Below are 16,385 nucleotides of genomic sequence, written 5' to 3'. Positions count from 1 at the left end.
TGTTCCTCAATTGCCATATTCAAAACAAGAAGATTGGACTAAATGTTCTCTGAGGCATTTCCTAGCTTTACCATCTATCAGATGTATACATTTTAAACCCTCCAGGTTGAGCATTTGGGATCTATGAGAAGGATCACAAGCTGTTTCTTTTCCCAGAAAGAGCTCCCCACGCACACCCTGATGATGCTGATGGTTATATTCAGAGTGCCTCTAAATAAAGTCCAAAAGTACAGGGCTGTGGTTAGAGTTAAGAGTAGTTCCCAGTTATGACCATATCAAGCATTCCTCAAATGTTAATTGGGCCGGGTGCGGTGGCTCATGCCTGTAAATCCCAGCACTTTGAGAGACTGAGGCAGGTGGATCAGATCACTTTAGGTCAGGAGTTTGAGACCAGTCTGGCCAACATGGTGAAACCCCTTGTCTAGTAAAAATGCAAAAAAATTAGCCAGGCGTGGTAGTGAGTGTCTGTAGCCCCAGCTACTCTGGAGGCTGAGGTGAGAGGATCACTTGAACCCAGGAGGTGGAGGTTGCAGTGAGCCGAGATTGCACTACTGCACTCCAGCCTGGGCGATAGAGCGAGACTCTGTCTCAAAAAAAAAAAAAAAAAAAAAATTGTTAATTGGGTGCCACAGGCAGCTGCCAGGGCTATAAAGATGGGTAAGATGGAGTTCCTGCCCCAAGGAGCACACAGTCCAATGGAAGAGACAGATGACTAAATCAAGGATTGCATTACAGTGTGATAAGTGCTACTATAAGGTTATTCATCAGGTGCCTTGACACATGGAGGATGGACTATCTATAAATCTCTCTGCGGTAGTGTCAGGAATGGCTTCCTGGAGGAGGTGGTACATGAGTTGACACTGAAAGGAATTACGTATGTGAAATGGGGATCAAGTCTCCTAGAATACTCACAAAGTGTATGTTTGCCCAACAGATAATTGCCAACTGTCATGGAACACATTGCTCCCTTTAAACACAGGTGTCTCTCTCATTGTCTAATTATTCTCTTGGGCCTGGCACATGAATTGGAACTGTATGTACATAACTGGAGCCCCAGGGGCAGATCCGGAGTAAGCTGGGAAAGCCAAGTGGACTCCAGCATTTTTTCTTTTTTGAGACAGGGTCTCGTTCTGTTGCCCAGGCTGGAGTGCACTGGCAGGATCACAGCTCACCGCAGCCTCGACCTCCCAGGTTCAAAGTGATCCTCCTGACAGTGTTCTGAGTTGCTGGGACTACAGGCTCATGCCACCAGGTACAGCTAATTAATTATTATTATTATTATTTTGTAGTGACAGGGTCTTGCTATGTTGCCTAAGCCGGCTAACTTTGATGTAGACCCTGAGATAGCAGAACTGTGGGCTCCAGCAATACTGTTTTTGGTATGCCAGTATGAAATGCTTGCAGTCTACATTCTGTACACATAACATTCCCTTCTCTCTCTCTCTCTCTCTCTCTCTCTCTCTCTCTCTCTCTCTCTCTCTCTATTTTTCTTCCTTTTTCCTTTTCGATTGCTGGTGCAAGTTAGGGGGAATGGAATGGAGGGACATAAACGCTGTTGGTTTGAGTATTTCTAATGTCTCCCTGTGATTCTACTTAGTCATGGCAGGCTTCTTGGAGGAGGTGCTGGTAAAGAAAGGTAAGGACTAGCTTGACTAATCAGGCCGGCATCTGAGCTAGGAGAGGCTCCCCGGGTCCCTGGCTGCTCATAGCCCCGCCACACTTCCGTGCCTTTGACCTTTGTTTCTCTCCTAACCTCCCACCAAATAGAACCAGGTTTAATCACTTCCCCTTTTCCGTTCAGTGGCTGGACATGTCCATCAGGTTCCCGATTCAAAGCACTTTCAGTCAAACTGGTTCCCTGCGCGGTGCGCCTGGACTGGGGGACTTGGGGCTGCCGGCAAGTTCTCCGCGCTGTGAATTACCTTCCGAGGCGGCGGCGCGGCTCCGCCCCCAGCCCCGCCGGTGGTTCAAGTGCAAGATCCGAGCTGGGAGCGGAGAGGCAACACCCCCTGCTCGCACTGCAACCTGCTCCCTTCGGGGAGGGATCTTCCCCGCTCCAGCTTCTGCTCGCCGGGCTCCGCCAGGCTGGAGGGCAGCAGAGCCAGGAGGAACGGAGACCCAGCGCTGCCCGTTAACAGTCCCGGCAGGAAAGCCATCATAATTACTCACCGCGCTAATTGCCCGTCATTAAAGTTCAGGAAACGGTCCGAAGAGGAGCTCCGAGTCGAGGAGGGGGCAGGTGGTGTCTGGGGCTTCCGGCAGGCCAGGGTTAAGCGCTTGCCTGCTCCCTGCCTCCCGGCTTGAGGCCAGCGCGTCTTCAGTGGGAGGCCAGCCACTGCCAGGGACCCGGGAGCGACGCCGCCAGCCCGGCTGGACCCCTTCCCCCACCACGGCCTCTAGAAGGGGGCAGCAAGTGGGGGTTCCTGGGTACCAAGCCCCCTGCCCAGCCGGCGCCTGGGGGCGCAGAGAGCCAGAGGGGCTGCAGGGACACCGAGATGGCCGATGAGATTGACTGGCTGGACCTGCCCGGCCGGTGGGCCTACGGAGTTGACGGTGGTGGGAGAATCTTCTTCATCAAGTATGTTGGTCTCCCTCTTCCTTTTATTTCAATTTTTCCCTTTAAGTTGTCCAACTTGAAAAGTGGCGGGGCTGGGGGCAGGCTGGAGAAGGTGGGTGAAGCGGTGGCTGCAAGGGTGGGCATGACTAATAAGTTTATCACCATGCCTGTTTGAATGTGTCTCCCGCCTTTTCCTCAATGGATCAAAGTCCAGCAAAGGCTTGGCATTCCCTCAGCTCGGAAAGGCAGGGCAGGGCAGGGGAGTGCTGCCCTTTCTCCCTCTCCTCGGCCACATGCGAGGCCTCCAGGAGGATGACTAGACTAATGCCCAACCTGGAGTTTTTTCAGCTCCTTCCCTGAAAGGGCCAGAGGTAGGTCTTTCATTTCCCCCCAGACTTTCCTATGGGAAGACTTGGGCTAAGTGGCAACATACCAGGAGATCCTGCCTCTACCACCCAGTTCCTGGCAACCCTCACCCCAGACTCAGCGTGCCCAGGACAGCAGTTCTCCTCTCCTGTCCTGCTTCTTTATGGAGCTGTGGTCAAGAGGGAAGGGCACGATGCCCACTGTATGTTTAGCATTCTTGAGAGAGAGAGCGCCTTTGCTACTCTCAGTAATATATTAGCACTGTTATATTAATTTCATAAACCAAAATGGCTCTGGCATAATCTCATTATAACAAAGTGGCCCTGCTGGCTCTCTTTTGGCTCGCTTCTACTATAGTCATCTTTTGCCAGGATAGACATCTCCCAGAAATATAGCAAGTCTAGAAGCACAGCATCTTGGACTGTTACCCACACTTGACGAGCTTTTCCTTCCTCAAGATAGCCACTTACAAAACATCAGAGCTGCAAGGAATCTTAGAAGCAATCCCTTCATTTGTCACACGGGGAACTGAGGTCCAGAGGTATTGAAAGTACCGGTCGAAGAGAAAACCACTTGTTAATCAGAGCTGGGACTCAGCCTAGCATCTGCTGACTTAGTGCACTGCTTCCCCAGGTACCAAACTGCCTTTGCAGGGGCTCAGGCAGGCAGTGGTTTCTCTTTGGTGTTTCTTAAGTTTCCACATTTGCTTTAGGCCTTTCTTCTGTAATTGTCACCACCATGATCATAATTGATGTTGTAATTATGTTATCTTAGAAATTAACTCCATTAAAGGTCTTGACCCTAAGTCAGATTCTTAAATAACAGAACTTCTGCAATATTAAAACTGCAGTGGCTTGAGACATTAGAGTTTATAAGAATCACCCAAGGAACTTATTAAGAAGGTAGATTCCTGAGCCCTACCTCAGGAGATTCCTATTCAGAGGATCTGGGGGAGGATCTTAGAATGTGAATTTCCATGAGCCCCTCAGGTATACAGATGAAGTGGTTCATTCTCTTCTTTCTTCCTGATCTCTTACTTGCCATCCAGATTATTTTCCTCTTTCATTTTACAAACATTTATTGGGCATCCACTCTTTGCTGCAGTGCTAGGCACTGGACATAAAAAACAATAAGATGTAGGTTTTTACTTTAAGGTAACAGGGAGAAAACATAAGTCAATACTTAGGAAATAATATGGTACATTCTTGAGGCATTTGCAAGATGCTCTGGGAAGGAAAGAACTAATGCTCTCCAGGGAGTTCAGTGAGGGCTTCCCAGAGGAGGAAGCATTTGAGCTGATTCTGGAGGAGAGACAAGAGTGAAAGAAGCCTTGGAAGTAGAGGCTTGGGGAAATAAAGGCACCAATGGGAGCTGGGGAACAGGTAACCTAGAGCGCTCGGAGAGGTTCAGTGGAGATGGAGTGGAGCTGCTGGAATACTGTAGAGGCCCAGGAGGAAAAGTAGGAAGAGGCAGCTTGAGAGAACCCTTACGTGCTAAGCTAAGGGGTCTGGACTCCATCCTGTAGGTGATGGGAAGCCAAAGGAGATTTCAAACTGAGACTTGACATCATCAGATCTGCATTTAGAGCCTTCTCTCTGGCAGCTTCATGGGCAATGACTTGAGGCTGAGCGAGAGGCAGGAGGAGAAACTTAAGGTATGGAAAGCAGTTAGGAAACAGTTGCAAAAGTCCAGCAGACAGCTGATGGGGCCTGAATTAAAATGGTGAGAAGAGAAGGGGAGGGAGAGATGAGAGAAATCTTCAGGAACCAAATCAGGAATATTCATCTAAAGCTTGAATTCTGGGAAGGGGAGACAATGGGAGGAATCAAAGGTAAAACTTAGAATTTCCAGCTTGAGTTTGAAAGACGTCAGGAGTATGGCAAGAGGAGTGCATTTTAGGGGGAGTACAGGTTTAGTGGGGAAACACTGCAGTTGATGTCCTTGGGGGACATTCAGGAGATGCTGTCTAACAGACAACTGGATATACAGGATAGAGTTTGAAGAGAGAGGCCTGGGCTGGAAAAGGGTCATCACGTGGGGGTAGAATCACCCAGAATAGTGCAAGGGAAAAGACAGGAGTATACCTAGGCAGCACCAGTGTTAAGGAAGGGATAGAGGAACAGAGGCCAGGTTGGAGAGTAAGACCGGGAGGTTGCAGAGGTGGGCGGCACCAGGATCAGGGTAGAATGCCACCCCAGAAGGCAAGGAAGAGGGATGTTAAGAAGAAAAAAGGAATTCAACAATATTGGATGCAGCAGAAAAGCCAAATGGGCCAAAGGCTAAAAAACACCTAGTGGATTTAGGAGAGGGGAGGCCTTTAATGACATCTAGGAAAGTGGTTTCAGGAGAGGGCTGGGAACAGAAACCAGGTTGCAGAGGATTGGTGAATAAAAGGCCAGGAAGTGGGGAAAGCTAGGAGAGACTACTGTCGAAGGTTTGATCAGGAATGAGGAGTGTGAGACAGGAAGCTGCCAGGGGACATGGCATTGAGAGGGAGGCAGAGTATTGAGACTATAGAAGACACAGACAGAGGAGGAGGATAAAGGGATGGACCCCAGAAAGAGAGAGGAGGTGAAGATGCAAGGCTGGGATGCTCAGCAGAAGGAGGTTCTAGAAAAGATGGGAGAGAAGGGGGACGATAACCCAGGCAGAGAGATTAGCCTTAAAGGGGAGAGAGGGCTACCTATTCTCCAGAGGAAGACAAGTATTAAAGGATGGGTGAGAATCTGGGTAAGTTTTGGTGGTGAGGTGATTGGGCATACTGGGAAAGCTCCCACCTAATCTTTTCTATGTTTTCTTTGATTAAGAGAGAAGATCCTCTGTGCAGGACAGGGGCTGGGTAGCAGAGGCAGGCCTGGGACCTGAGGTTAGCGGGAAAGCCTTGGAGCTCTCTGTGGATGGCGACTGACTGGGGATCTTGAAGAAGATTCTAGGTGGCACTCAGGGCTCAGCTAAGCTGGGAGACTGGATTTGCAGTGACCCCAGTCTTCCCAGGCCCAGTTCCCCCATCAGCCCAGTGCTGGAGTGGAGATGGCCTGTGACTGTCCCAGACAGGGGTGCTGACAAGGGGTGCAAGGGGTGCAAGATGGTACAAGGACAAGGGGAAGAGGGAGTTGAGGGTTGTGGTGGAATGTCAAGGGTGTGATAGGGTTGTCTGTGATATCCAGTGGGGTAGAGATAGATGGGAAGTCTGAGGGGGCTGACAGTGTGCAAGGAGGGGAGAGTCAGGGGCTGGAAAATCTCAGGAGAGATGTAATGGAGGTGAGGGCACTGGTTGACTTCCTCTCCAAGCCCTTCCTTTTTATTGGCTTCCTCTTCCACTGTCTCCGAGAACGAAAGCCAAGACCAGAGACCCAGTATGTTAGAGTCTTCTTCAATGGTGCCCGAGCTCAGAGGTCACTAGAACAGTGACTTTGTTTTTTTCTCTGCTTATCAGAGGGGTAGGTTAGCTGGGAGAGCTCTTCCTGTAGTAGGTGTCCAACTTTAGAGAAAATTAGTGGAGTCAATTAAAAAAAAGCATGTTTACACCAACTCTAGTACACAAATGTTCATAGTAGCTTTATTTGTAGTGGCCCAGAACTGAAAACAACCTGTAAGTTCAGCAACAGGTGAATGAATGAACACACTGTGATGTTTCCTACAATGGAACACTATTCAGCAATCAAATGGAATCAAACGACCACATGCCACAACATGGACAAAAGCATGAACGTCAGACAACTGGGTGCTGTGGTTCACACTGTAATCCCAGTGCTTTGGGAGGCCGAGGCAGGAGGATCACTTGAGGTCAGGAGTTTGCAACCAACCTGGGCAACATAGTAAAACCTTGTCTCTGAAAAAAAATAGCCAGAGGCCAGGTGTGGTGGCTCATACCTATAGTCCCAGCACTTTGGGAGGCCGAGGCACTTGAGGTCAGGAGTTTGAGATCAGCCTGGCCAACATGATGAAACCCTGTCTGTACTAAAAATACGAGAAAAATTTGCCAGGCGTGGTGGTGCATGCCTGTAACTCTAGCTACTTGGGTGGCTGAGGTGGGAGGATTGCTTGAACCCAGGAGGCAGAGGTTTCAGTGGGCCAAGATTGTGCCACTGCACACTCCAGCCTGGGTGACTGAGCGATACTCCATCTCCAAAAAAAAAAAAAAAAAAAAAAAGCCAGACATGGTGGTGCATGCCTGTAGTCCTACCTACTCAGAGGGCTGAGGAGGGAGGATTGCTTGAGCCCAGAAGTTTGAGGCTACAAATGACTCTATGATTGTGCCACTGCACTCCAGCCTGGATGGCAGAGTGAGACTGTATCAAAAAAAAAAATCAGGCAAAGATGTATGATTGTATGATTGCATGATTCTATCGTATGATTGTATGATTCTATTTATATAAAACTCTAGAAAATGCAACTAATCTATAGTAACAGAAAACAAATCAGTTGTTGTTGGGGAGAGGGGTGAGGATAGAAAGAGCTGGGGGTGGTAGGTGGAAAGGCGGAATTACAAAGGGTCACAGAGAAAGTTTGGGAATTCATTATCTTGATTTTGGTGGCAGTTTCACAGGTGTATAGATAAGTCAAAACTATTAAATTGTAAATTTTATAGGGAGTTTATTCGATGTCTCACTTTAATAAAAGTTTAATGGAGTCTTTCTTAGTGGAGTTTATTCTACATCCATTATACCTTAAAGACATTGAGTAGAGTCTTGGCCTGGGCTCCAAGACGCCATCCTAAAGCCTGGGTGATCCAGCTGATCTGAGAGTCCCTCCCTCCACATACCTGAAGTAGCCAAGACAGTCAGGTGCTTCTTGCTGGGTCACACCTGGCTCTGGAAAAGTCTGTGTCACTTGGTCGGTGGGGATTGAGAAATGATGATGGCTTCATCTGCCATTGAATCTACAACCCAGAGGGTCTGTGTTGCTGGGGAGCCTGCCTTGCTGGGTGTGAGGTATCAGAAAGAGTTTTGTCAGGGACAGATCTAGGTCTGAATCCTGTCTTCATCACTTACTGGTTGTGACTTTGGCCAAATTTCTTAACTTCTCTGAACCTCAGATTCCTAATGTGTAAAATTCCTAGTGTGAGGGAATGTCGTGAATGAAAAATACGTAGCATTGTTGACACACAAGGACTATGGGTTCACTCAGTCTCCTCCTTTTCTTATCCATTAGAGAAGCTGCCAGTTAAGGACCTTCCTTGTTCTTCCCACCTGCCTTTAGCAATCATCTCTAACATTGCCTCTGTCATGAAGCCTTCATGCTTCCCCTTCCTTAACCTCATGCCAGGTAGCACTCGTTTCTTTGTGATGGTATCACACTTTTTACGCATAGTTACAATAGGGATTATAGTGCCTATCACATTGTACTGCAGCTATCTTTTTATGCATCTATTTCCCAGTGGGTTGTAGATTCTTTGAGCTTAGGGATTCGATATTATTCATCTTGAAACCCTCAGAGTGTACTCTGTAAATGATACTCTGTGAATGTGAATGAATGAACAGCCTTGTGGACACTCCCATCTCATGTGTCTGGGATTGAATAGTTGGTGTTAATGTGAATCTGGAGATGAGTGTCCCACTCAGAAAAGCCTCTCTTGTAGCTGACACTTTCTTATTGGTCTTTCCGTAGTGATGAGGAAAAGTCAACCAGCTGGGTGCACCCTGGAACAAAGTCACCCATCCAGAGTGGACACACCTCCTGCCCAGGTAAGGAGCCTCTCTGTCCCTGCCTTTACAATCAAGGAGGATGCCATAGCTTGAGGTGGCAGCAGGAATCCTGGGCCCCAACTTTGCTTCTGACTTTTTCCTTTCTCCATGGATGGACTCAGCTTAGCATTTGGACTGCCATCTGGGGGAGAATGCAGGCTGGTTGGAGCTCACCTCAGTGTCTCTCCAAGCTTCCACCTCCAAAATTGGTATCTGAGACAGACCTTTGAGGACAGAGATTTTTACTCTTCTTTCATCCCTCTGCCCAGTCAGAAAATCCCCTGTCTCAAGGGCTCTTGAACTGACAGAAGCCAGCCCCCAGTGCTGCGCTCTAGAACTTTATGTCATGATGGAAGTGTTCTCTCTCTGCTCTGCCCAATACAATTGCCATGAGCCACATGTGGCAATGAACAAATGAAATATTACAGGCATCACTGAGGGTCTGATTTTTCTTTTTTTTTTTTTGAGACAGAGTCTCACTCTGTCGCACAGGCTGGAGTGCAGTGGTACCATCTCGGCTCACTGCAACCTCTGCCTCCAGGGTTCAAGAGATTCTTGTGCCTCAGTCCCTCAAATAGCTGGGATTACAGGTGTGTGCCACTACACCCAGCTAATTTTTTTATTTTTAGTAGAGATGGGGTTTTGCCATGTTGGCCAGGCTGGTCCTGACCTCAGGTGATCCACCCACCTCGACTTCCCAAAGTGCTGGGACTATAGGTGTGAGCCACTGTGCCCAGATGGATTTTTAATCCTAATTAATTCAAACGTAAATGGCCCCACGTGGCTAGTGCGAGCGCCTGTTTCTCCCATGGAGGAGAAACGTGAAAGGGGACAAGGCTGACATTGCTACTGCTTATGGAGAAAATATCACTGGTAGCCCTCAGGGCTAGTGGGAAAGGTGGGACACAAACAGGTCAGCAATGAAGAAACAACCAAAGAAAAAGACTTCAGTCTAAGTTGTTGAGGTAGAGACATCAAGACTCACAAGGCCTGGGTACTTTAAGTGAACAGCCATTCATCCTCCTCATGACGCCACCACAGGCCAGTAAGAGGGGGTGTGAGTTACCATGTGGGGAGATCTCTCACCCCCTCTTGCCTTCCAGCCCTTCACCGGACTGGACCCCAGGCGCCTGGTTCCAGGGCCTCCGTCACTCATGGGCACGGCTGGCATTGCTGGACACACAGGATAAAGCCTTTGACTTGTTCAGAGTCCTTTTCTTGTTAGCTTCTGAGCTGGGATCATTGCTGGAAGAGAGAGACTTCAGGGGTTATGGAATTCGACTCTTCATTTTATGGTAGAAAAGTTGAAGAGCAGAGAGAAAGCACCTGGCTCAAGGCCACTTGACTGATAAGCAAAGTGGTGTCATGGTTAAAAGCATGCATTTTGGAGGCAGAGAGATCTGAGCTCAACTGTGGCTCTATTTCTTTCAGTGTGGTCTTGTACTAGGGGTTTAATTCTTCTTGGACTTAGCTTCTTCATCTTTATAATGGGGAGAGGATTATGAACCTCAAAAAAGTAGTAGCAGGCGTTACATCAGAGAGGTGGTTCCCAAAATGGAGGTAGCTTCTGCCGTTATTGTCACCATCGTTATTTCCAACTTGCGGCAAGGCCTCCTGACTCTAAGGCCAGGGCTGTTTTCTTCTACCAGGTTGACGGTGGTGTCACCTTCAGTGTTTCAGCTGTTTACAGGTTGAGTCCATTCACTTCATTATCATCCTAGCTGGAGTGGAAGATGAATACCAGCCTATGAGCCAATGCTTTCATTTTTGGCTGCAGCCAACTGGTTGTCTAAGGCTGGGAAGGGGTTAAGATGCCCCCAGAGCTTGCCGGGAGGGCAGCTGCCTCAGCGGGCACTCCGCCTGGATGGGAATATAAGCACTCTTGGTGTTGCCCAGGCAGAGAGGGCAGTGTGGAGGGAAGTTGCTAGAAAAAGGCAGTGGACATAATCCACACTGGCCTCTTTCCCAGGCACATCACAGTGCCAGAATTATTTATGATTCTGACCCAATGGGGATCCCTCTACTTGGGGAGGATGCCAACCCACACCCTCCTGAATGGCAGCATCCTCCCACAGAGACAGAGGGGAACAAGTAGCATTTATGGAGCAGCACAGAGGAAAGAGTGTGGGCTTTGGAGGCAGCACAGCAGCACTCACATCCCGGTCCAGACACTTCCTGTGTGACCTTGAGCCAGTTGATGAACCTGTCTGGGCCTCCGTTTCCTCATCTGTCATCGGTGAAAATGTTTTGGAGGACACCTGTTGTATAATGTTGCTACGCAGATTAAATGCACTAGCAGAGGTGCATAGCTTAAAAGAAGGAAGTACTCTGCAGAACCCACGCACTGCTCCCCAGCAGCTGGTGCCTCAAGGCAGCTGCTAACATGGCAGGAGACAGTCAGACCAGCAGAGAATAGCTATGCTTTGTAAGACTTCATACACAAGGCAGGCGTGTGGACTGACCAGAAAGGTGGCAGTCACTGTCCATCAAGAGAATCCCCACCTGTTTTCCAATACGTCAGCCAGGGGGCTCGCACTCCCAAAAGGAATGTTCTCAGCCAGCTCCCTGACTGTCCCCACCTCTGACAGTGTACTCTCTTGGGTCTCTCAGAAGGCTCCTTCTCCTCAGCCATGGGTTGAAGGAATCCTGTTTGCTGGGAAGGCGGGATGCTGCCCAGGGTGGCTGTTTTGGGAGAGCGAGTGGGATGATATAGAGCCTACGAGTGATCTTTGGAGATGGAGGTGCTATGTCCACCTGTGGGGGCTGCCTGGGTGCCTCCTGGCCACTGTCAACTTCCTTGCTCACACTGAGATTCTGTGATTCTCCTCTGAGCATTTCCATGGATTTTTTTTTTTTTTCAGAGACACTATTGAAGATTTTAAAAACTGCAAGTCTCTTCATTTTCCTGGGGCTAATTTCCTAGGTCCATGGTGTCCTGTCCAGAAGCAGCAGAGCCTGATGGCCATAACACTGGCCTGGGATTTGGAAACTTGAGTCTTACTCAGATCTTGGGTGTTAACGATCTGTGAAGAGTTCCTGGGGCAAGTGACCTGCCCTTCTGGTTAGATGATCCTGAGGACACTTCCGGGGAAGCGACTGTATGTTCACTGTTGTATCCAGGGGCTGGCACAGGGTCTGGCGCACAGTAGATGCTCAGCAAAGATTTGTTGAATGAATGAGTGTGTCCTACCAGGCAATGATCCATTTGGTCACTTCACTGCTCATTGACAGAGAACATCCCGTCCACTCCCATGTCTCTCATTATTTGCTGGGAATCTCACTGCTAGAAATCATGGACAAAAAAGGATGGAATGGTTGGTTTCAACTCAACTGGCTTATCTTTGGATTTTCCTGACTGTTCAGGCACCCATCCCTCCTAAGTGCAGGTGGGGTTTGTGGGAAGAGAGGAAGAGAAGAGAGGTTGATCCCAGGGTATCTTATTCTGGTGATTTTGCTTCCTCGCAGGTTTGCCCAAGGGCTGGGAAGTGGATTCCACCCAGGAAGGAGCTGTGTATTTCATCAAGTGAGTAAGACGCAGTTTCCTTTCTGATGTCGCTGTTGGTTCTGCTTTCATCCTTGTCAGGAGGAGAGATGGTTAAAATGTCTGGTTTTTCACTGAAGGCACTGCTGGGTCTGTGACTGGCTAGTAGGTGCCGAGGCTCCTGAGAGCTGAGATAGAGATGGGAACGTATGTATCAGTGTGTCTGTTTATGTTGGCCTGGGTAGTAACCAGTGTCAGTCCTGGTAAGTTTCCTGGGGTGGGGTGGGTGGAGTTTTGGTCTGGGCTGTACTGGTGGGAAGGAGATGGCTCAACAAAGTAGAGGAATGAGGCTGTTCTAGACACACAGGCAGAGGTTCAGAGGCAGGAGATGGAGCCGCAGGGCAGGATGCGGAGCCAGTGGGAAGGGAAGGTGTCCATGGGGTGTACGAAGGAGGACACCAGACTGGTGGTGGCAAGGCCAGCTCCGGTCACTCTCGCTCTTGTGGACAGGGGCACCTGCGATTCTGGGGGTGGTTTGTGTGGGTGGAGATGCTCTATTTTCCTCCTAGGAGTTGGTTAGGCCCCTCTGTGGGCTGGGGAGCCCTTATTTCCTGCTGTGGCTAAAGGTGTGCCTTAGGAAGTTGCCCTGGACTTAACGTTGGAAGCAGAAGACACAGCTCTTTGGCTGGGGTGGTGCATGAGCTACCCAGTTGAACTCACTTCTCTCTGCCTTGGCCTGGGTCTCTCCATCTCCCAGACAGGCTGGGAGCCGGCTTCATTCACAAGGGTGAGGCTCAGCGTGCCCAGACCTGTGGGCCTCACCCTCTGGTCTGGCCTCAGATTCTGCAGGGATAGTGAAGCGCCTCTGCCCAGCTGCCTGGGGCAATGGCACCACCAGAGGGAGCCCCAGTCTAGCCAGGGGAGGAAGGACCCTTGCCTCATCCCCTTTCCCTCCCTCTCTGCTTTGAAATCCTCATGTGTGTACTAGGAGGGGTTACCTTTCCATCCCCCACCGCCAAGATCTGCCAGCACTTAGATCTGCCATCATCTACCACCTACATCAGCTTAGCTGCTAACCTATTCTTCTTTTTTTTTTTAAGACAGAGTCTCACTCTGTCACCCAGGCTGGAGTGAAGTGGTGTGATCTCAGTTCACTGCAATTTCCACCTCCCGGGTTCAAGCGATTCTCGTGCCTCTGCCTCCTGAGTAGCTGGGACTACAGGTGCCCGCCACCACACCTAGCTAATTTTTGTATTTTTGGTTGAGATGGGGTTTTGCCATGTTGGCCAGGCTGGTCTTGAACTCCTGGTCTCCAGGGATCCATCCACCTTGGCCTCCCAAAGTGTTGGGATTACAGGTGTGAGCCACCATGCCTGGGCCTGTTAACCATATTCTTAAAGCAAAAGCAAATTTTTCTTTTCTTTCTTTTCTTCTTTTTCTTTTTCCTCCTCCTCCTCTTCTTCTTCCTCCTCCTCCTCCTTCTTCCTTTCAAAGTATCTGTTCTGGAAATTATTCTGATATCACATGACAGTTATAGGCTGAGCTTTTCCTAAGTTTGGACCCACATGCTTCTTGCTTCAAGTAAGAATTGTGAATTGTTTCTTCTTTTCTCCCTCTTGCAGATACCATCTTCATATTCCTTTCTGTACATGGCTCTAGAGACTATTCATTAAACACTTTCACCTGTATTGCGGCATCTCACCAGTCCCTAGAAACGTACCCGTCTACCTCTCTGACCTTGCGTCCCATGACTGGCTGGCTGTGCTCCCATCTTTCCTTCCCTCCATCATGTCAAAACCATTCCCACCTCAGAGCCTTGGCACTTGCTGCTCCCCCTGCCTGGGAGCACTCTCCTCCCATTTACACACCTGGTTCCGACTTCTGGATTAGCCACAATGTCACCTCCTCAGAGAGGCCATGACTGACTGCTCCGCCTGAATTCCCCCACCCCTCCACACTTACTTTTCTTCACAGCACCGGGCACTACCTGAAACATGTTTGTGTATGTATATGTTTGGTTATGTATTGCTGGCCCCCTCTGCTGCATAGTCCTGGGAGCAGATTCTGGCTATTGTGTTTTTCACTCCCTCCTAGAACCTTTCTGGTGCATGATAGGAATCCAGTATTTCCTGAAATGAATTCATGCATGAAAAACATTGGGAGATAAACAACAGAGGCATAATTGATTTCTGCTTCAGCTACCAGCCCAGAGCTTTCTTCTGAGTGCCCCCAATTTAATGTGTCCAGACTTGAAGTCATTGCTTCTCTGCGCCGGTTCCACCTTTTCTAGAAATACCACCAAAGCAGAGCCCTCAGAGATCTCCTCAACCTTTCCCTCTCTCACACCTCCCCCACAGGTCCTGTCAATTCTCCTCCCAATTATCTCTCAACCCATCCACTTCTCAGCATCCCTATAGCCATGGCCTGAGTTCAGGCCCACATGGACTCTCACTTCCATTATTGTAGAAGCTTCCCAACTGATATTCCTGCCTCCAGGCCATAATGCTGCAAGAGTGCTTTCCTCTAGAATTCAAATTTGGTCATATCATTCTCCATTAAAAACTTTGCATGTTTCCTATCACTTACAGGATAAAATCTAAATTCCTTATCTGGGCACATAAAGGGCGTCATAGTCTCGCTCCCGCCCCCCTTCCCAGCCTCACCTCCCACACTCCCCAGCTGGCTCTTTAGCCCTCTCCTCTAGCCCTACCAAATCACTTGTGGTTCCCTCAACATCCACTTCCCTTCCATGCATCTGGGCCTTTGTAGGTGCCAATCTCTCCTCACATGGCTTGTGCCCACCTGAGAACATTGTTCTTCCTTCAAGCCCTGCCCATGACGTCACTTCTTCAGCGATGTGTCCGTGTATTGTAGTTATTTGCTTATACTTGTATCATTTTCCACTAGATTAGTAATTCTCCAACTGGAGCGTGTATCACAATCACTGGAGGGTTTGTTGGAGCACAGATGGCTGGGCCCTACCCCTAGAGTTTTGGATTCAGAGGGTCTAGAATTTGCATTTCCAACACATTCTCAGGTTACGCTGCTGTGGCTGCTCTGGGGCCCACACTTTGAGAACCAGTAGCCTAGACTGAAAACTCATCAAGGGCAGGGGCAACACAGGGGGGCCGTAAAGTCCGGAGACACAGGCTATATTGTTTAATTATCAACCAGCCATGAATTCTGAGTTCACATACATTTCCAGACCTGGTGTTCATTCTGTATATCATAGCAGCAGCCGCCACTCTAGGAGCTAAGTGCTTTATGACATTATCTCATTTATTCCTCACTGCACCTTTATGAGGAGGTCCTATCATCCTGGTTTTAGCAAATAATGGGAAAACTGTTTCTTCGTATGTGTTACTCAATGTTACAAAGCTTGTATTAATAGAAAGCAAGCGGGGAGGTAGCCTCATGTGTGCTTGATTTCACATCTTAGCATGATGGCACGGCTGCTACCCAGTATCCTTGGCACCTTGCTTGGACAAAGGAAGTGCTCAGTAAGTTCCTGCTGAATGAGTGAGTGAATGAATGAACGACTGACTCACTGTTCTTTCCTATTTTCACAGTTCCCACAAAGGTTTATGACATTTGGTTGGTGGATGAGTTAGAAACTCGAACGATTTCAGACATGGATTCCAAGTAATAATGAAACCCAGACAACTGGAGGTGCTGTTTTGTTTCTTTTAGTGTGGATGAGGGAGGGAAATTTCAATGAGTAAATATTGACATTTGCCCTGGAGCAGAGAAGTATGTTAATTGTGTGTCAACAAGCTCTTTCTTTCAGGGTATTTAGGAAGTGACTCTCATAGTATCCACAACAGACGTATCTCTTGAGTGTGCCTGTCGTTTTAAAGGTGTCATTTACTGGGAAGAGCAGTGGGAGGAGGAGAGAACAGGGGAAAGGTTAAAACGTGGGAGAAACGCACTGCAAGCCTGTATGCACTTACCGGAAGAATCCACAAGAGGGCTCCAGAGCACACATGATGGCCCCACAAGGCTTTCAGGGGTTTGCTCACAGAGTGTCTCCCCAGGCTGATGGCGTCTTCTCGCAGGTGACAGGGCCACCTTTCCCATCCCCTGCCACATCCCAGCCATAGTGGGTCTGGTAGCTGTCTTTCTGATGCTTAAAGATCTAGCTATGTAACACCCATTCCTGCCCAACAGGAAGTCTTCCCCCGCCCCCTTGTCTCCTTCTCCCCCACCCCCTCATCCTCCGTTCCGGCTGAAGCCGTGACACTTGCCAGTTATGTCCCCAAGGGTGCCTCTCTTCTTCCCCAAGGTTGACAGGGAG

At 48.9% G+C, this 16,385-nt stretch overlaps 1 protein-coding gene across 15 annotated transcripts in view; it reads left to right on the top strand.

Moving 5' to 3' along the window:
- Positions 1-1,881: 1,881 nt before the first annotated feature.
- The window catches only part of PLEKHA6 (pleckstrin homology domain containing A6), a 158,607-nt gene continuing 144,103 nt past the window's right edge, over positions 1,882-16,385 (top strand). For 4 of the 15 annotated variants that reach the window (XM_033197535.1, XM_033197532.1, XM_033197531.1 and 1 more), the window contains exons 1-3: positions 1,885-2,578; positions 8,534-8,610; positions 12,076-12,133. In XM_033197535.1, coding sequence (XP_033053426.1) covers positions 2,496-2,578; positions 8,534-8,610; positions 12,076-12,133 — 218 coding nt within the window. In that variant the 5' untranslated portion in view covers positions 1,885-2,495. Of the gene's footprint in view, positions 2,579-8,533; positions 8,611-12,075; positions 12,134-16,385 lie in introns of all 15 variants that reach the window. The other 11 variants (XM_033197543.1, XM_033197542.1, XM_033197541.1 and 8 more) reach the window with 7 other exon arrangements.

The sequence above is a fragment of the Trachypithecus francoisi genome, unplaced genomic scaffold (assembly GCF_009764315.1).
Source record: "Trachypithecus francoisi isolate TF-2019V2 unplaced genomic scaffold, Tfra_2.0 Lachesis_group5, whole genome shotgun sequence".
In the NCBI taxonomy this organism is placed as follows: domain Eukaryota; kingdom Metazoa; phylum Chordata; class Mammalia; order Primates; family Cercopithecidae; genus Trachypithecus; species Trachypithecus francoisi.
Note: the sequence above shows the minus strand (reverse complement) of the source record. Positions and strands in the feature narration are given on the sequence as shown.